This window comes from Pelobates fuscus, chromosome 3, assembly GCF_036172605.1.
Source record: "Pelobates fuscus isolate aPelFus1 chromosome 3, aPelFus1.pri, whole genome shotgun sequence".
NCBI lineage: Eukaryota > Metazoa > Chordata > Amphibia > Anura > Pelobatidae > Pelobates > Pelobates fuscus.
This window is the reverse complement of record NC_086319.1, coordinates 285,304,626-285,325,735: the sequence shown is the minus strand read 5'-3', so window position 1 is coordinate 285,325,735 and position 21,110 is coordinate 285,304,626. Positions and strand designations below refer to the sequence as shown.

At 39.1% G+C, this 21,110-nt stretch overlaps 1 protein-coding gene across 1 annotated transcript; it reads left to right on the top strand.

Annotated features, from left to right (window-relative positions):
• Window positions 1-847: 847 nt before the first annotated feature.
• MXD1 (MAX dimerization protein 1) lies at window positions 848-20,549 on the top strand. The gene is made up of 6 exons (XM_063448661.1): window positions 848-1,170; window positions 4,314-4,410; window positions 15,449-15,478; window positions 16,795-16,909; window positions 16,989-17,148; window positions 17,711-20,549. The coding sequence occupies exons 1-6, from the start codon at window positions 1,098-1,100 to the stop codon at window positions 17,902-17,904; spliced, it is 669 nt and encodes a 222-aa protein (XP_063304731.1). The 5' UTR covers window positions 848-1,097; the 3' UTR covers window positions 17,905-20,549.
• Window positions 20,550-21,110: the final 561 nt, after the last annotated feature.

Genomic DNA, 21,110 nt, shown 5'->3' with positions numbered 1-21,110 from the left:
CTATGTTCTATCAAACCTGTCTTGTCTTCACTCATGTCATTATAACCCCTGCATCACAACTCAACTTTGAATTCTATGTGTCGTCTTTGCTCAGAAATGCTTCAGACTTGAGAAAGGGAGGTTCTCCCGAAAGCTTGTCATTAAAACATTCTGTTAGTCCAATAAAAAAGGTATTACAAGATACAAATTTTATCAGTTTTTTTAACATCTGCATCACTGGACTAATACGGCTACAATCTCTACTTATTTACTTATACATATTCAATAGAAAATAACACACTGCTAGCATATAATAAGTGTGAATGTTTCATTTTAATTAACAAATATTACACTGTTCCTTTAAGGGATCTGAGACAGCAAGCAGATTACATGCTCAGCAAGCAGGTGCCCATATAGATTTGGTAATGAGCAATATATACAGTCAGTGTTTATTATTCCCATGCAGTACATAGTGTGAGAATAGCATGATGTTGACATGACACTAAATGTGGGCAGTGGGCAGCATGGCTTCCTATAGACTATATATAGGAAATACACTGTTGATTAGCTGGATTATGATGACGTAATTGCTTACAGGGAGGCGGGGAATGTGCGACACATTGCCAGCTCGTGGCCAATCAGAAGCCAGAAGACTGTCCAGCTGTCAGCTAGTCAGCCAATGAGAAGCCAGCACTGGGTGACAGCTGCGGCCGCCTCCTGCTTTTTTTACGCCAATCAGCGCAGTTCTCGCAGAGACCGGCCCAGCAAAAGGGCGGGGCCTGATCAAAATCCGACTAATCGAGTGCCAACACTGCGCCGATGGGCGGGGTTACGCAGACCGACAGGGGGCGGGGCTGGCTGAGGCGTGTCTGTCAGGATCCAAAACAACAATCCCAGTGCTGCCCCCGGGTACACCGAGCTGCACAGCATAACCCTCGCCTGCCACCCCGGGCCGCCCTCCGCCAGCCGTACCCGGCAAACACCGCGCGCCCCGCACCCACCGCCACTCAGCCACCGCACGGCCCGCGACTCCGGCCCGCTGGCACTCACCGCAAAGCCCGTCATCCGGCCCTCCAGCTCTCCCTGCTCGTCCCAGCTCCGCTCTCACCGGCTGGAAAATGGCGGCCTCGGTCTGTGTCAACATTCAGATGCTGCTGGAGGCGGCCGAGTACCTGGAGCGGAGAGAGAGAGGTGAGAGAGCCCTGCCAGCTGTACAATAATAATTAATAATAATAATGGAGAGCCCTGCCAGCTGTACAATAATAATAATAAATAATAATAATACATAATAATAGAGAGGTGAGAGAGCCCTGCCAGCTGTACAATAATAATAATTAATAAGAATAATAATACAGGCTGCACAAACTGTCAGACAGTAATAATTATAATAATACTACAGGGTGCATTGTATGTGTGCACAAACTGTCAGTGAGCTACACACACTATGCTGTGTATGTGCCCAGTACTGTGTGATTTCAGTTTCACATTGAGTGTGTGTGTATATATATATATATATAAATAAACATGATTCCTTCATGAATACACGGGCGTATGCGTGAGTGAATGGGCATGGATCCGCGCGTATGCGTGAGTGAATGGGCATAAATCTGTGTATGAGCGCAGATGGGCATAGATCTCTGTATGAGTGCAGATATGCGTGAGTAAATGGGCATAGATCTGTGAATGAGTTTAGATATGCGTGAGTGAATGGGCATAGATCTGTTAATTGAAGCAGATATGCGTGAGTGAATGGGCATAGATCTGTTAATTGACGCAGATATGCGTGAGTGAATGGGCATAGATCTGTGAATGAGCGCAGATATGCGTGAGTGAATGGGCATAGATCTGTGAATGAGCGCAGATATGCGTGAGTGAATGGGCATAGATCTGTGAATGAGCGCAGATATGCGTGAGTGAATGGGCATAGATCTGTGAATGAGCGCAGATATGCGTGAGTGAATGGGCATAGATCTGTGAATGAGCGCAGATATGCGTGAGTGAATGGGCATAGATCTGTGAATGAGCGCAGATATGCGTGAGTGAATGGGCATAGATCTGTTAATTGACGCAGATATGTGTGAGTGAATGGGCATAGATCTGTGAATGAGCGCAGATATGCGTGAGTGAATGGGCATAGATCTGTGAATGAGCGCAGATATGCGTAAGTGAATGGGCATAGATCTGTGAATGAGCGCAGATATGCGTAAGTGAATGGGCATAGATCTGTGAATGAGCGCAGATGTGAGTGAATGGGCATAGATCTGTGAATGAGCGCAGATGTGAGTGAGTGGGCATAGATCTGTGAATGAGCGCAGATGTGAGTGAGTGAATGGGCATGATCTGTGAATGAGCGCAGATGTGAGTGAGTGAATGGGCATAGATCTGTGAATGAGCGCAGATGTGAGTGAGTGAATGGGCATAGATCTGTGAATGAGCGCAGATATGCGTGAGTGAATGGGCATGGATCATGTGCATGTATGAATGGACACAGATTGTCATGGGAATGGTTAAATATAGATGGAGAAAGCTAGTTTATGGTGTTTATCAACAGAATGTTTGTTGATGTTGGTTTTTTGAGAGGATAAATGTGTACATTTTCTATGCACTGTCTGTGGCATGAAACCTCTTATTTACAACATATTCTATTTGCAATGCCACATAATTAGCAATATATAAACATCCACAGTAGCCAAAAAGATTTAGTGTATGCATGTCTGTGTGTGTGTATATATTAATGTGTAATTTATTTCCTCTCTTTAGCATATCTAAATATTGACAATATGTGTTCAGGTCATGCATGGAGAATGATGTAAATACTATTTTTAGATTTGTGCATTGATATTCCTTTTTGTATGTGTGCTATTACCATTTGGGTAAAAAATACGTAAGAGCCTTATAGTCATATAGGAAGACTTAATTTTATTTTTGCCATGTTGAGCTTGTCAGTTTCTTTCGCTGCATGATTCAACCATCTATACAGATTTTCTTTCCTGGGACATAAGCTGTGTAATACATTTTTCTTTAATACACAATTACAGAGCAGCACATGCTACCTTTAGTGCATTAGTATGTTTAGTGTTTGGCATCAAAATATTTTTCATTATCAGTAACTAGGTGTCTATTATCATGTTAATAAATGGCATAATTCACATGCTACTGCAATGTTTTGCACAAATATGGAGCCTGTCCTTCTCTATGCTCTCTCGTAGCACCGTAGAGAAATATAAGCACCTTCTAAAAATAGAGGTCATTTGCATTAAAAAAAAAAAAGACAAAAATTCGGGAGCTTCTAAAAGAAGGAAGGTCAGCAGCATTTAGATGCATATTCTCCTCACAGCATGATATATATATATCTCTATCCATGTTACTTGAAGTGCAAAAGAGAGACCTGAGAGAAATGTTTTTTTTCCTCACAAGGAATTGAATCTATTTTTTTAATATGAATGTATATGTATTTTAAAAAACACTCGGACTGGCTATGAAAAACAGTTGCATGGCAATAGTTTTCTGCTGGAAATTCCTCTGTATAATTCTCTGTATAATGTTTGACTAAATCAGCATGCTCTGTTGAAGATGTTTTGAAATATATTTTTCTTTAGTTCTGGAAGGTAGGGGTAAAATAAGCTTAGCTCTTTGTGTACTGTTTGTATCTCACCAATATTCACTGCAGACGTTTTAGTGTGTGTGTTGTTTTTCTTTTTCTTTTATTGTATTTTTTAAAAAAGGTGTGTGGTTCCTGCAAGTCATAATTGCCTTTGCTTTGTGTAAAGTCCAAATGTCACAACACACAATTTTCTACTATTATGTTGACACTAGCAGTTTGTCTTATAAGAGATGAAAATCAAGGCCGTAATTTTAATTTGTTGTAAAATTATAATTTCAATAAATGCCTACGCCATATTAAGATAGGTAGATCTAAATATTGTGAATGTCTTCAATGGAAGCCACAGAGCTTACGTGTGTATTTTATAAATAACTGGATAGTTACATGGTTTGGATATTAGAATTTATTTAACTTTGACTTTATTTTAGCACAATCTATTTCCAACCACATCTAGAAATGTTTGGTTTTGGAGTAAATCTTGAGGGAAATTTTATAAAAAAAAAAAAAAAAAAATAGGTGCTATTTTAGGTGCAAATTGCTAAATGTTAAGATGCGTTCTTTTGGTTTCCATGGTGATGACTTCTTATTTAGCACTTTGCCCTCGAATAAAACCTTCATACGTTTTTGAACCATACAGTTTTCGCAACTCTGGCCTTATGTGTTTGAGAAAAAAGAAAGGATTACATAGCCTATTAATTCTCATGTAACATGTTTATTCCACTCTGTGTAGAAGCCGAACATGGTTATGCTTCCATGTTGCCTTCGAATAGCAAGGAGAGAGAGAACATGAAGAGGAAAAGCAAATCAAAGAAGAGCAACAGTAGCAGGTAGGAAAAAACCAACAAAAAGGCCTTGTTTTTCAAAGAGCTTTATCAGTTTGCCAGTGCAGTGCACATGTGACATTTGGCAGGCTGCAAACCTCCTGTGGATTCAGGCCTTCTCCAGCACCGAGGAACATCTTTTCAATGGTGTTAATGTTTCCATAATCGGCATCATGTGAAATAAATAAATAAAACTGGAACTGTACGAATCATAGGATTGAGAAGCATAACGGGGGAGAATTTAAAAGCAGGATGTCTTTTTATTAATCACAGCCATGGTTTATAAACCGTATTAAACAAAAAATGTGTTTTGTAATATGCTGAAATACAAACATTTGGTGGGAATTAACACTTCGGATTTAAAAGGGATGAATATCACAGTTTTATTTTTAGCAACAACAAATACTGAAATGCTATTGTGGCAGACAGCAGTCTAGATTATAATGACCTGTACACATGCTTCCGTTAACACTAAACTTGGAATTTTAGTGACATGACAAATGAGTTACAAAATCCAATTCGAAATTGTTTTATTTTGGAATAATACTTTCTCAGCTTTTCAAGCCTACAACTTGCAAGTCTGTTGTTGATTCATTTATATCTGTTGGCTTGTTAGATAAACGCCGGAATGATTGTAAACATACTACACTGTAGAAAAATGGGTAGCTCATGACAGATATATTTTCATGTGTTCCAATATGTAGTTTAAAAAACAGTCATTTATTGGATTTTAGAATGTGTTATGCACTGCCATTGAGTCCATTGTTTTCCTTGAGCTTTCCCATGAGTGATAAGTTCAGTATGTTGGGTGTAATGATTGGAATAAATGCTAAATACAAGATAAAATTAGTCAGGAGGGGATATAATCTTTGTGCAATTACCTCCTTTAGATTTTATCGCTGTTGATGGAATTAAACAAACTGCAGATAGGGAAAAACAATGTTTCAATTAGATTGTATGATTCATGCTACAGACATTTGAAATTTGTTAATTCTCTGTAGATAGTTTTAACAATAATGCAATCCTCTTGGGCATTCTTATGATAAATATGCAGATTTTCTTTATGATTTTAAAGAAAAATATAAATCTACTTCTGATTAACCTTAGCTGTGGCATGTCCCCCTTCCTTTTAAAGTAGTACATTTCTACTGACTTTTATTCACCTGTTTGCTGGGCTAACAATGGCCACCACAGCTGAAATCATCTATCCCCATAGGGAAGCATTGGAAGGCTATTGCACATGCGCTGCAAGGCAGCATCTCCTCAAAGAGATGCATTAAATCAATACTAGAATGTAAGCTTGTATGAGCCCTCAGCAACCATTTTATATAATATTGCATCTTTTTTGGGAGCGCTCAGCGTCTCAATGCAGCGCATAGAGACACTAAATGTCAGTCCTGCAGTCCGCTTGACAGCCACTTGAAGGTGAATTTGCACAGTGTAAACATTGCATTTTCTCAAAATCAGGCAGTGTTTTCACTGATGAAGCTGCAGGTACATCCTATATGACCAGAACCACTACATTAAAGGACCACTCCACACTCATGAAATAAGTAAATTATGGTGGAACAGGCTTGTATTGGTCAAATTCCAGCTTTTGTTTTGATTTAGAACTTGCACAATTGCCTCTGTCATTAGGGGGTTAAGCTGACATGGTTCTGCCTGTAGTGTCCCTTTAAGCTTTATCATTCTGTGTGTGAATATTCTTATTGGCATTTATATAAAGATATTTGCAAAAGATAGGTTAGGTGGGCCCTGTCTGTGATAACAATGACTATGAAATCTTTCATTTTATGGAAATACCTCTGTACCTGACAACCAGTGAAAGCATTACTGTTTTTCATAAACTGCAGTGTTTACTAAGATTAAAGGGACACTATAATCACCAGGAACAACTACAGCTTAGTTGTTCCGGTGAGTATAGTCAGTCCTAGCAAGCATTTTGCTATAATCACTGTCTTTTCAGAGAAAAGGCAGTGTTTACATTGCTGTCTAGGGACACCTCCAGTAGCCACTCCTCTGATGGGCACTGGAGGTACTTCCTGGGGCAGTGCTGAACAGCTGACGGCACTGATATTCAGGGTCTCCATCCTCTGCATGGAGACACTGAACTTTCCTCAAACAGATGCGATGCATCTCTAGGAGGAGATGCTGATTGGCCAGCGGGGTGTTTGGTCCCGCTCTCGGCCCGCCTCCTTGGCAATCTCAGCCAATCTAATGGCTATGGGAAAGTATTGTGATTGGTTGAGATTATCAGTTCTGATTATGCCAACCTCGGGGGTGGAGCCAAATGTTGGTGCTGGAAATAAGATGAGCTTTCACGCTCATCTTAGGGTCGGGTAGGGTCGGGAATACATGTTTGTGTTCCTTCAAATGATTTTGGTGTTTAGTGTCCCTTTTAAGGGCTTATTCACCAAATAGTTATATGTGCCAATTTGACAGCAGTAACACAATTTTTGCTTTAAAATAATTGAGGTGCTCTGGTTCATTTTTTTGCCAAGTGGGTAAAACTATTTATGTATGTTGGGGTCAATGTGTCCACAAGGGCATATCCAGTGGTGTATTCTGGTTTTGTGCTGCCCTAGGCATGACAAACTTCGGGCACTCTTTCCCCCCCCCCCCCCCCCTTCCAAATTTCTCTTCCTGACAGACACGCCCTCTCTCTGATGCATGCACTGACATACACTTACTAACAGATACACAGTCATTGTCACACACACTGCTTAACTAACACACGCTTTCACTGAAACATACTCATTCACAGTTAAACACACATTCACGGACAGGCACACTTATACACTAACTGACAGACACACACACACTCATTGACAAAACACACATGTACACTCGGTGACAGAAATGCACACACACACTGGGACACACTCACTGAGGGATACAAACTGACAAACACATATATAACACTCACTAACAGACATATATGTACTCCGTGTCAGACATACACTAGCTGACAGAAGCACACTCTCAGTGACAGACGCACACTCTGTGACACACGCATACACACACTGACACACGGATAAATACACTGACAGATACACATATACACTCTCAGTGACACACACACACACACACACTTGCACTAGCAGACAGACACACACACACTAACACACTTACTAACAGACAAACACACACACTCACAATTTAAAATAAAATAAATTAATGTTCAATCCACCCAGCCCCATCCGGCCAGCTCTTGGGTGGCCCCCCAGGACAAGAGCCTAGCCTGCAAGGTATCTGCCAGGGTGATTGGGGGGGGTGGCTTTTTTTTGCCACCCCTCTGAAAGTGCCACCCAAGGCAAATGCCTTGTCATCCTCGCGCTTGGTACGGCGCTGGGTACATCCATACATTTGTGGTAGAGGTTCCCTAAGGTTCAACAATATTGGTCAATAAACTTAACTCTTCTCAGGGAAGTCTTTCCTGTAACCCTGGGCACTATGGCTGGCTTGATTATATTTTGCAGGTCTCATCTACTGCTCAGAGCTTGCAATATAATAAGTAAATCCCAGATGTAAACTAGGCAGAAATTGCAAAGAGGGATAAAAAACAATGTGGCTTTTCTAGGATTTTGTTTAGAGTTACACTTTGTTTATTTTGGTCTATTTTTGAGTTGGCTCACTGTTTAGTGATTACTATGTAAAGGTCTGTGCTTGAGTATTTTTTAAAAAAAATGTTTATATTCTTTATTTTTGTTGTGCATAGTTACAGCATGGATATTTCAGTTTACAAGATTTGAAGCCACAAAAATTGGTATCCAGCTTAAAATATGTTATGCTGCACTTTTTTTGTAAATGTAAAACAAGAGTATAAACAAGATAAGCATTAATAATAACAAACATATCTTCACATAGAGTGAAGAAACAAATAGGTGCATGCATAGGTTACTGTACTTCTGCTAAGTTGCTGGGTATGTGCCTGGCAATTAGATTAAAAGATATGCAAAAAGTGATAGATGGTGAGTGAGCTAAGAAAAGGAAATAAATCCTGTAAAGACTCAGTAGTGAAAGTTCAGGATGACATAAACCGCTGGAGCCTCAAGAAGCTTAGAATTTTGATCATGCTTATTATAGTCACTTTAAACGAGGAGACTACATGTATGTGCAGATTAGGAACAGAATCAGACCTCCGACCTTCGATATCACTGGTAGGTATGTTGACAAAGTCCCAGCATAGAAAGGTGTCCAGCTCAGACTGCCCCAGCGGCTCCCGGGCTCTTCCGAGGCTCCATCGAGTGCCCCCAGACCCGATCCTCTGATATGCCGCGATCGGTATTCCCGAAAAGGCTCACCTCTCACTGGCGAGCCACTCTCCTTGGAGCAGGTTTGTGATGGGGAGCTCTACCCCACGGGGTTCGAGACCCGGGTAAGTGGAGGCAGGACCTAGACACAAGCTCAGCGTTGCGATGGGACTGCGTGGGTCAGAGTGAATAATAGGAGCCACAGTGATCCCCTTTCGTCGGCTAGGAAGTGAAGCTGATTCTGTATGGGCTGTGGTGTCAGCCATCTTGGATGTCAATATTTGGTGAGTATACAGGCCCCTTTGATGACAGCTTTGGAGCCCTCCAGTGGGGACCGGGATAACCCCCACCGGCCCATAGGGGGGGAACGGGGCCAGGAAGATGGTATGGTATAGAAAGCGCCACTGCACAGCACTCAGGCATGAGAGAGAAAAGCGGCGGCCGTCCACTATGCTCCCAGCCCAAGTAGGCCGCAGAATTTGCAGTGGTTCGTAGTAGTTCCAAGGCACCAGATTTAAAGGAGTTCTGTGGCCCCAGTAGTCTCTCATGTTGTCTACTGGTAATTTCCTGGCTTTGGGTGAGTTTATGTGTATGTTGTATTTGGGTAAATTCCATAAATTGCAGGAGCTGTGCTGACTTGCGGCCAGCTAGCATGGCGGTCCGGCCCCGCCCCCGAGTTTTTGTTTTTTTTAATGAAATCGTTTGGAAACTGGTGTCTGCAGTAGAAGTATTTCTTAGTCATGGATAACCTTTTGCAGAAACTCCAGCTGTTTTAGCGTCTGCCATTTTGTGCCTGAGAATGAGAAACCACGCCATCTGGATTTTCAATTACTAAGATGAGACACATCTGGCATGCATAGAGATAAAAGGACACTCAAATGCCCAAATAGAAATAATAAATAGAAATTAAAACATGCATGCGTTTAATTATGCACTTTTTCATTGGTAGTGTATGTAAAAAATTAACAAGCCCTCCTCTTTTACCTTAGCCCAGACTTTCTGTGTTTTTCCAATCAGACGTTCCAGTGCAGCTCAATGAGAAGTGCTTGCAAGGCAGGTGCTGTGGGCAGTTGGCTGCCTCTTGAGTTTATTTTCACTGAGCTAAACAACCAGGAATTAACAGGACTGGTGGTCTGAATCACAGCTTTAAGATGTATATAACAAGGTTCATTCAAATAATTGCCAATTTCTAGTGAAATATGTACTTTTATTTTTTTTATTTTTTATTTTTTGTGTGCAGAGTAGTACAGATAGCCTTGCAAGGCCACAGTAGCATTAGCAAGCGTACGATAAGTCATACATAATATTTTCATGGTATTGATGAGTAAGCACATTTTTGTTAATAATAGGGTTACAGGCTAGATAACATACGTCCAGGTTGCTATATTGCAGTAAATGCTCAAAATTATGTTGACCAGCTGGACTGTAAGAGTAGATTAAGGAAACCGAGTAATACAGCGATTATCAAAGAGAAGTGGTCCTCAGTACACATAGGTTGGGTGAACCCATCAAGCCATCAGGTATATGTCACGTAGAGTATAGGCTGGTTAGAGGACACATAATTCAGGCATAATTAACTTGGCAGGGTGGGTAACGTTTAAGTGGGGCTGTCATATATGCAATAAAACCTGCCAGTTATGCCATTAGGAAAGGTACACTGAGGCTATTGATTGGAGACATATGTTAAGAATAAACAAAATACTGAGAACCAATCTTAAATAAAATATAGGCAATACATAGGTAAGGCAATGCGTTTGTAAAAGATAAAGGTTTAGCTTAACTTAAGAACGTAAAAGCAGATTTATAACAGGAGTCCACCAAATTAAACAGAGTCTGTATTGTCATCACTTTAATGTGCCATCAGGCAGCCTGGGTCTTCTTACCCCTTCATCCAATGCCCAGTCTGTGGGGAGATCGTTGGTCGCTCTGCAGTAGGCAAGTTTCATGCAGGATACCTTTTGTAAGAGTGTGAGGATGTGCTGTGTCTGAGGTCCATATGGTGTTCCTGCATAAAGATCCGCCATCTTGTGGGGCTGTGGATGTGAGAGTGCCGTTAGCTTGGGCCCCGTCCTTGCTTTCCACTGCCACATGCTTTCTACTGGGTTTTCCAAGCCTCCGTGGGGTGACAGGCATGCGTCTTTTCAGTAATCGCTGCATCTTGCGGGGGCGACGCTGGTCTGTCTGGATGCATGACGGCTCTGGGTGCTTTGCGGGTTTGTGCAAGCAGGTCTGTGGTTTCACAGGTTCAGCTGTGTGCTGGTCAGGTTTTGGTGTACCCGGCTGCCGTGCTGCCAATTTTGCCCAGAATCTGTCGAAGATTAAATTTATTCATCTTGGATGCCACTCTGCAATACTGCCCAAGAGGCATTGGGTGTAGTGGTGGGGAGCCTCCTGGGACTGGGATGTCCCCCGCTGGTCCAAAGGGGGGGGGGGAGGAGAGGCAGAGGAGAGGCTATGATTAGCAGGAGTCAGCGCTGGAAAGCGGCCCTCTCTCTGACACCTGATGCGCTTGTAGGCCGCAGGAGGTTGACAGTTTGGTGTCAGTCGGATCACCGCGATCCCTTCTTTTCAGCCCGTGCGTTTTGCGGTAGAATCTGCTGCTTGACTGCAGGTAATTGTAGTTTTAGCTTATTGAGCTGAGGAGCTCGTGCAATATGCGTCCGTTCGGCTAGCCAGTCAAGCCCAGCCCACATATATACTTTTTGTAAAAGAAAAAAAAGGACACACTCTTGACACATAAAATACTGCAGCAAGCTAAAGTGCATTAGGTCTGTAGTGTTACTTTAAACTAACATTGTAACATATTCTACCACATCAAAATTTGGTTACTCTGCAGTTATACGAGTTTGTTTTTTTGCTCACGTGCTTCTAACCCATGATGCATTAATCTCTATTACCAAGTAGTTTGTAAATCCTTTGCAGAAGTCTATCACAGTCCTTCATGTGTTTGTGATTGTTCACGTTTATTGTGAAACCAGACTGAAGAAGCATAGGGTGGGTTCTGCTTTTGTATGTACAAAGGAATCCGTTGAATCATTAACGTGCAGGGCTTTCATTCTCTTTCTTAATCACGTCTGTTGCCTACGTATTTCAAGTTTCTCCACATGACAAGACTCCTCTCTGCTGACGAATCAGATGTTGATGTTCTTTTTCACTGCAGATGTCAAGAGCTGGGGAAACACAAGATTAGGACATTAGTGAAGTTCCTCTTGCATTATATGCCATTTCTGTATTTTAAAAAAAAATTATTATAGACCTTCAACTTCTCATAGGAGTATGGCACTGTAGGTTGTCAATAGATGCCAGAGTATGGTTTGCATTTACAGAGGTCCCATGTTTTTGACACTTTTGTTTTCTAACACATCAACCATTAACAAGCATCCAGTGGTTATAGCAAATAGCGGAGTCAACAAAATATATTCTTTATGGTTTTGGGTGTGCCGGCTATTTATTCCATCAAATAAGTGTGTTTCCAGTGCAATATCTAATAATTAGGACAATTCTTGTTTTCAATTTATATACAGGGTTTGCAAATATAACATTAAAAATGTTTGTTAACATTTTTCATACTAATGCTGTTCTACACTGAATTTTTAAAGACAATGAAGTGGTTTTTTTTTTTTTTTGGTTTATTGTTTGTTTTTGTTTTTTTTGCCTCCTGTTACTTAAATTACTTTACAGTCTTTACTTAATAGGCTTTCTACTAGAGCTTTAATTGTAATAAACGTTGTCAAATAGTCTAAGCTTATTCTTAAAGGGACTCTCCAGTGCCAGGAGAACAAATCCGTTTTACTGGCACTGCAGGATCCTGCAGTGCCCCCCCTCCCTCCCACCCACATCCCATGTTGCTGAAGTGGTTAAAACCACTTCAGTGGCTTACCTGAATCCAGCGCCGATATCCTTCGGCGCTGAGTCAGGCTCCGCCCACACTCTTCTCCCGTCTATGTCAGCTGGCGCGGGAGACCTAATGCGCGGCAATGGCCACACGCGCACCTTAGGCCGACCTTTCCTACGGGGATTTCGGCGATGCTGGAGGTCCTCATGCATAGCGTGAGGACGTCCAGCATCATTTAAAACACTTTTCGTGTTCTAAGAAGTTGGAAGTCCTTCTAGTGTCTGTCTGATAGATAATTACACTTTCCAATGGTCAGAAGTGGTTTGTGTGCCTGGAGTGTCTCTTTAATGCTGTGGCCAGATAAAGCTATGGATTGATACAATTGCAAATGTTCCAACTGAAATGTGAATGTGTAGTTGTCTTTACCATAAAATCAGACGACCATACAGCTTCCTTAAAGAAAGTTTGAGCCTCACAGACTTCCTTTATGTATGACATTGTCCCATAAGTATTGTTACAATGGATTTTGAACATTTGTTTTTTAGAAAATTAAAGAAAAATTAAATTAAAATCTCACATTTTCAGAGTACTACTATTTCCTTTATTGTAATAACAATATCATGTGATAAAGTGATTACTTTTAACAAGGCCTTACTTTCAAACTACATGCTTTGAGCATAGTAGCCTTCTTAGAATGTAGACCACATGGCCGAATGTCTCTGCAAGGCCTGGAATGCTATCCTAGAATAGAAACTTTTTCCATTTCTGACATGGAACCCAAAACATAAACCTAGCATGTCAGATCATAGCCAGGTTTCTGTTTCTGTTTTTGTTTGGGCTCTAGACTACTGTGTTATAATATCTCTATTAAAGTGATGCCATTTTGAAGAAATTAAAACTGCCACCCAATCGCCATTGATGTTCCATTGATATTGTAAATGATTACTTCCATATCATCCATTGCTTTGAATTTTGTCATTAGTTTCTTTGTGTAGTCTATATTTTAAAAATGTACACACAGAAACAACCTTTTCTCCTGATAGTGGTTAGCTGTAGTTTTATAGTGATGTAAGGATACACAAGGCACTTACATGTCTCTGTACTGCTATTTTGAGTACTTCAAATGTAAATCGTAAATATCCTTTGTTTCTTTCAAATGTTTGTTTCTTTAAGTAATAATCTTAAAAATAACAATTGTAAATTTTTGTCAATGTTTTAAGAATCAACAATGTGTAAACATTATATGTGAACATTGACACAATAAATATAATTTGTTTCTTAATCCATACTCAATATCTGTGCTGATGTTTGACAGATCTGCTGTATAACGTTCTTAGTTTTATGATGAGTTTCCCACTGGCATAAGCAGTACTTCTGCTTGTTTAAATGTTGTATCGTCTTAATCTGCCCTTATTCTATTCTGAAAATCTGCTTTTTTGGGGGTATGATTTAAGAAATTTTCAATTCACTTGCTTGTCATGTCCAATCCCTTCCAGATGGTCTTCATTTCGAGTGTTCAATTTGCAGGCCTGAATTGGTTCCACTGTCAGCCTTTAGTCTGCTTTTCTATCTGTCCTTCATTGGCTATCTCTGTCTATTTATGATTATATATAATAAATATATTCTATATATTTATAAACTCGCAGCTCCCATAATCTGATCTTAAAGCCCAGTCTGTAACCTTTCTTTAGGTCTCTTCTCCTCTCTAGAATCCACATCATTTAAAATACTTTATTCAAAATACCAATCTCTTTATTGTATCTTTTATTTATTCTAGTTTGGGGGGGGGGGGGGGGGGGGGGGGGAGAATCTATTTATCTCACCACAGGCTGAATATAATAGGAATGCATTAAGGCATCCCCACCTCTTCATGACCCTGAGTTGCAGTAAAACACCAGGATGTTCAACCAGGAAATGTTTCAGCCAATCCTGGTCACTCTGTAGTTTTCATTAAGAGATCTGTGCATTTTCTGTAAACCCTTTATACTGAAAGGATATTATTATTATTATTATTATTATTATTATTATTATTGCCATTTATATAGCGCCAACAGATTCCATAGCGCTTTACAATATTATGAGAGGGGATTTAACTATAAATAGGACAATTACAAATAAACTTACAGGAACAATAGGATGAAGAGGACCCTGCTCAATCGAGCTTACGTTCTATAGGAGGTGGGGTGTAAAACACATTAGGACAGGATATTGTACTCCTATAGCTTTCAGTGGGATAGCTAGAGGTTGCCAGTATCCCACAGAGTAAAATCAGGAATTTTGTGCATAGATTGCTGTTGAGAATTATGTACATTTTAAAAATGTTATTGCATTTTTTTCCATTTTTTTTTTTTTTAAATAAATATTTTGTATATATATATGCTGTACTGATTGACATGTATGCTTTTCCTTCCTAGCTTTACAGTACATTAAAGGAACACTCCAATCCCCTTTACCACTACAACCCCTGACTTCTTAGTTTGGTGGTGCTCCACTACTGCTCGGCAAGAGCTGGGTTAAGCTCAGCGGTACAAGATTTATCTCGTTGGCTGAGCGTGACTAGCTGAGACATTCTCAGCTTGTACTGCTCTGTAGTGGATATGGTGCTTGGGAAATTCATTCCAATTTCTCCCATTTGTGTGCTTACTAAGGGGAAGGTGGGAAGAGTGTTCTGCCATTTCAAGTCCCATTGCTGATCTTTACAGGGACAGAATGAAAGTAGTTTTGTGGGCAAATGTTTGTGTTGTATTGTTTTGCAATGTAGATTGAAAGTGTAACCATGTATCTGTGATTTTGGTGGTGAAGGTGTTAAACCATTTTGTTACAAGGGAAATTAAGATTTTGAGTCACCAACTCTATGGTCTTCTGATGGCTTTAAAATTTTAATTACCATGCTATTACCCGGCTAATATTAGAAGGAAGACTGTGACTAATATATTGATTTATTTTTGTGTTTCAGGTCAACCCACAATGAAATGGAGAAGAACAGGTATGTCTGGTTATTTTACAGAAATATTTACATCCATATTTATTTGCTTGCTTCATCTTTTATAATCCATTTCCAACCCCTGCCCAGGTGACATCTCATTACGGAGTAGTCCACCCTTGTATCTACAGAAACCTGTTCTGTTTTGTTTTCCTTGCATTTTTGAGTCACTATTAGTCCATTGCTGGGTGAACTTGAAAAGAAAATGTGTGTCTTTCTAAGCGGCTCTGTCACGTTCTGGGATCTTTGCATATTTTGCTAAGACCACTGATGGTGACTCTATAGCTGGCCGTGTGGTGGATGCAGAGTGCAGGGAAAGATTTTACTTACCTGACACATATGGCCGCCCCCATCTTCTATTGTGGGATTCTCTCAAACTCCTGGTGCTTAGTCTGCCAGGAGCCATCGGTACTGTACTATTGCACATGCATGAGTGTATAACACTTGATGTCTAAGTAGTCCCTACTTTGCTTTATGGTATTTTTTTTTTTTTTAATTCTCTGTATGAAATACTCATTTGGGGTGGGGGGTTGTGATTAGCATTACAGCATTTTAAATATTCAATTTTAATAATTTGTATAAAACCTTTTTTATATTTTACATGAACAGGCAAACTATTTAATTTCTGCTAATAATATAGAGAACTATTTCTACATGTTAAAATAAAACAATACTGAAAAATATTGCGAAACCCTGTAATCATCAATTTTTGTTTGCTAAGGAGTAAAATGTTTCAGAGTATATTCAGTTCTGAATGTTAAAGGCATATATGCAGCAAAGTTTGTACTGTTTTCTTAAAAAAAGCATTGATTCTTAGAATTTCTATGTAATTAGTATTTATTTATCTAGCATGATTCTCTAAGAGGGTGCTTTTTGTCTTTTAAATATGGAGGATGTTGCCATAAACTGTATGCACCTTCATACCATGGAGTTCTCATTACTAGTAGATTTGTGGGATAAAATTATTAACATGTGTGCATTTTACATCTGTCTGTGTTTTGAGGAAATCCTTGCAGTCGGCACCAACATGTTGATATAGCAAAAACTGTTTGCTATAGATGAGTCATGCAGAAAGCTAGGCGCCCAACTGCTTATAACCATTTTACACTGGGTGATTGGAATTTTTGGCCTTTTATGTAATGGTACCAATGTACATGTGCTTGCGTTTGTCTTGTACGGTAGGGTTTTAGGTAATCAATATGTTTGTGCTATTCTATACTTTGTACCAAAATATTTTTTCCAAAATTCTGTAGTCTGAAACTGTGCTTTAATGTATTCTTTTGGGTTTTGTTGATTTTATTTTCCTTTCTTGCATTTAGACGAGCTCACTTAAGGTTATGTCTAGAAAAGCTAAAAGTTTTGGTTCCTCTTGGTCCTGAATCCAATAGACATACTACCTTAAGCCTATTAACCAGAGCAAAATCGCACATAAAGGTAAGTTAGGAGTACAGTAGCTAACCCACCTGTTCTGATGTCTGCAAGTACGTAACTAGGGTTGCTCTTTGATTTACAGAAACTTGAAGATTGTGACAAGAAGTCACAACACCAAATTGAACAGTTACAGAGAGAACAGCGACACCTAAAAAGGCAGCTAGAAAAATTTGGGGTCGAAAGGATACGGATGGACAGTGTAGGATCTGCTATGTCTTCGGAGAGGTCGGATTCTGACCGAGGTGAGTAATCATACTTGTGTGTGTGTTTGTATATTAATATGTTTGTTATGTTACAGGTTCGTAATTTTTTTGGTTTGGTTTTGTTTTATTTAGGTGTGGAAATTGACAAATATGTATGAAAAATGTACAAATATATTGCCTGCTGAAATGCACATTTACAATTTTTAATAAGGGATTTTTGTGCAGGGTACTGGCGTGTATGAGAGCCTTCTGGATAGGCCCTTCACCATTTAAGGCTTTCTTTTTAACTCTTGATAGCAGTGGCACATTTGCCTTGAATTCAGCAGCTCATTCGTTTCTGATCTGAAAAATACAGGCTGCTAGGAGCATGTTCTTCCAACCACCAATAGTCATCTAGTATATCTTTAATTCCACTGTGCATAGGAGTGGAAATGTATATAATATATTTAGTGTGACTGGAATTGCAGGTTACTTAGACATTTGTTATAATCAACTGTTATTTTAAAGCAAACCTCTAAAAAATAAAATGGGCACAATTATTTAATTTAATTATGGTTCCAATATAATTTTTGATTTGACTTATTTTAATCTGTATTTGCAGAAGAAATTGATGTTGATGTTGAAAGCACAGACTATTTAACTGCAGACCTGGATTGGAGCAGCAGTAGTAGCAGCGTGAGTGACTTGGATGAGAGAGGGAGCTTGCAGAGCCTCTGCAGTGACGAAGGATACTCAAGTGCTGGCATTAAAAGGATACAACTACAAGACAATCCAAAAGCCAGTGTGACCCTATAAATCATCTTTTACACAAGGTGAGGGGGTGGAGTTTCAAACATCCCAGCAGTTCTCCCCCCACCCTAGGTTTCCCACGTCAGATACTGTCTTATCTAGCAACTGCTTCACACCATAATCTTGCACGTGAACTGTCCCACTCAGACTTTCTCCCAGCTCTGGTTCCTAACCCCTTCCCTATAGCTCCTGAGAAGTACATGGCTGTCAGTTTACACAATAAAGATGATATGCTGTCCCATCAGCCTGTACTTCTCCAGTAGACAACATTCCAGAAACACAATGAAGCACTCGAAGGAAAAAAATATATAAATATATATATTTCTATCTATGTGTACTGGGAGCTAAAGCGCTGTTCTGGTAATGCAGTAAAGTGGTAACTGTTATTCCACTTGCTCACCAGCTCTTCACCACATCTTTACCCACTAAAAATGGCCAAAACACAAGGTCTTGGTATATTTCTGTAACACCAAAACCTTTTATTTGTGGGTTGTTGTTTTGGGTTTTTTTTTTTCTCATCACGTGGGATTCCAATCTGGAAATGGTATGAAGGATTATGTCAAAAGCCTCTTGCTGTACAGCAAGGCCTTAGTTTACAGCTAATTATTTCCAATGAGAAGCCACCAGGAATCGATGGATAGGACGTGCATGTTAACTCCTTGGTTCTGGCTTAGAATGGTGAGAATGCTGCTAACCTGTTTTTAATTTTTTTCACAAAATTGTGCATTTGGTTTTATTTTTGCACTTAACCCAGCACAGTCTAAAATACAAAGCTGGAGCCTTATGGCTTCTTTTTGGAAATCTATAAAGCAACTTTTTTTTTTTTTTTCCTTTTTCTTTCTGTTGTATTTTTATGTATTTGGTGTCGGTTTTGCCTAATTGTCATCATCAATATATTTATAATTTCACCCTTATATAGGGGTCACACTATGTCATTTCTCTGTATGATTCCATGTTCCATATGGTATAACTGGAATCTTGAAACTGCAAAATGAGCTAGTTGGCACAAATTAGGCCCCGAGCAGAGATCAGTGTGTTCTCCTGCTAACTGTAAAAAAAAGAATTCAGGATACGAAGTGTTCAGTTATTTAACTCGTTATTACGTGATGCAGTAAAACCCCTGTTTCTTACTACTTAATTTTAATTTTTTAATTTTTCTTTCTTAAATTCCAAAGCAAAAAAGGAATATACCATGCACTACAATGCACAAAATCTTGATTGTTCTAAATCTAAAACCCAGTAGTTGGAAATTTAATCTAACAGTGTTTGGATGGGTACTTTGTCATCTGTGGTTAAAGGCAAATTGCACCCTAATGTCATTTTGTTTCACTTTGTAACATTCGCAGCTGCATAGGATTGTCCCTGTCCATATAAAGGATTTGTGTTTTGCTCAATGGGACAATCAGTTTTATTTCCTACCTCACAGAGAGATGAACAAACATGGCTTAGAGCAGGCAGAAGATAGTTTGCTTTAATTTTCGTTTTCTTATACCCTGCAAACAAGGTTTAGTTACAGTCAGCTCAGAAACCTTCAACACCTGCTCTTTGTGCTGTCCATACAGCATCATCTTGTCCTTATGACCGCTGTTCACACTACAATTTTCAGTGTTATCAGGAGCTAGACCTTATCCAATCCAGAACGCCTTAAGTCATAGGGAAGCCATAGAGTTAATGAAGCAATAACCCGAAGCATTAAGTTAACAAATCTGGTGACATCGCAGCAAAGTTCTGAACAGCACCCAGCTCCTGAATTCAATGAACTTTATTTAGCTCTTCCTAGTGTTTCGATTTCATACCCAAGTTTATTATCCTAAAGTGTAATTAACCCTTTTATCCCCAAACTTTTGATTGGTTAGATATTACTATTTTGTTTTATTGTTCTTGCATGTTTTAAGATGATTAACCAGCAATATAAAAGTCCAACTATCAATAGTAACCCATGGAGTACCAAAGGGGTATGCAGCGCCATTGCGCATCCGATGTTCAAAAGGTTAAACCTGTTTAAAATTGATAGTGTTCTATCCAACCCTCTGCAGTAATTAAGAATAACGTAGGATTGGAAACACAACAATTTATAAAAAAAATAATATATATATATATATATATAATTATACACCCTATTGGCAGGAATCAAATTAAACCCTTTGACATTAAGACATTTAGTTGTGTTCTAAATGACCCTCATAATGGCTATAAAGTAGAAATGAGGATAATAAACGAGTCTTTTAGCACAAAAAAGGGCTTAAGAAGATACTTATCTATTGCAGACCAGACAATGTTTTGGACTAATTACATTAGTAACTTGATTTCACCATTTCACAGACAGACTGTTTTTTTTTTTTTTTTTTTTTAGTTTTTTTTTCTTTTTTTTCTTCAAGTTTGAACTGGTCAAAAGTCCTAACGCTGTACAACCCTCTCATGTTATGATTGCTTATTGTTTATTTTGTTCTTGATTTCTAAGTAAAGAAATCTCTCCTGCTAAAAATTTTCTACCTTTATAAAAGAGAAGTATATGTTCTGCTCTAAAAAAAAAAAGCACACCTAGATGTACATAAATCACATGGAAATATATAACTATTTATTCATGTTTTGTATAGCTGATGTAATAGAGATTCTTATGAATTTGTGCTTTTATAAATGTTCTGAAACACTTTTGGTTTTGTATGTGTCTTTGTGTGGATAATTTGTGTGCATATATAGCCACTTCCCAAATGGAAATGGTAAATGTAGTCTAAAATCCTCATGTACAAATGTTTACACCGAATATTTTAGCACCTCATAACCGTCCCCAGGTCTAGAAAGCTAGTGTTACCCAGTTGTCATGAAATGGGGATGCCATGAATACATTGGCTATTAGTGGTGGTATTGGCAGTTATATGCCTTTATATATAGGCATCCATGTACCTTTTAATAATGTCACCTGGCTACAAAAAGCACTTGGTCAGAAGAACTGAATCTGATTGATTTATATACTGCAATTTAGTGAATTGAAAACTACATTTTGACATTTAGGCTTAAAGTAGCCAAGCTGCCACTGTAATTGAGATATAGAACTTTTCCAAATCAACAATTTTTGCCTAAAATTTAGAACTTTTAATTTTAGTTCAGTACACATCACTAAATCATAATGAAAGGGTTGTTTCTGAAGTATTCTATAACATTAATGCTTGAACTCGATGGCCATTTTACCATTATTTTTTTTTTCTTGGTTT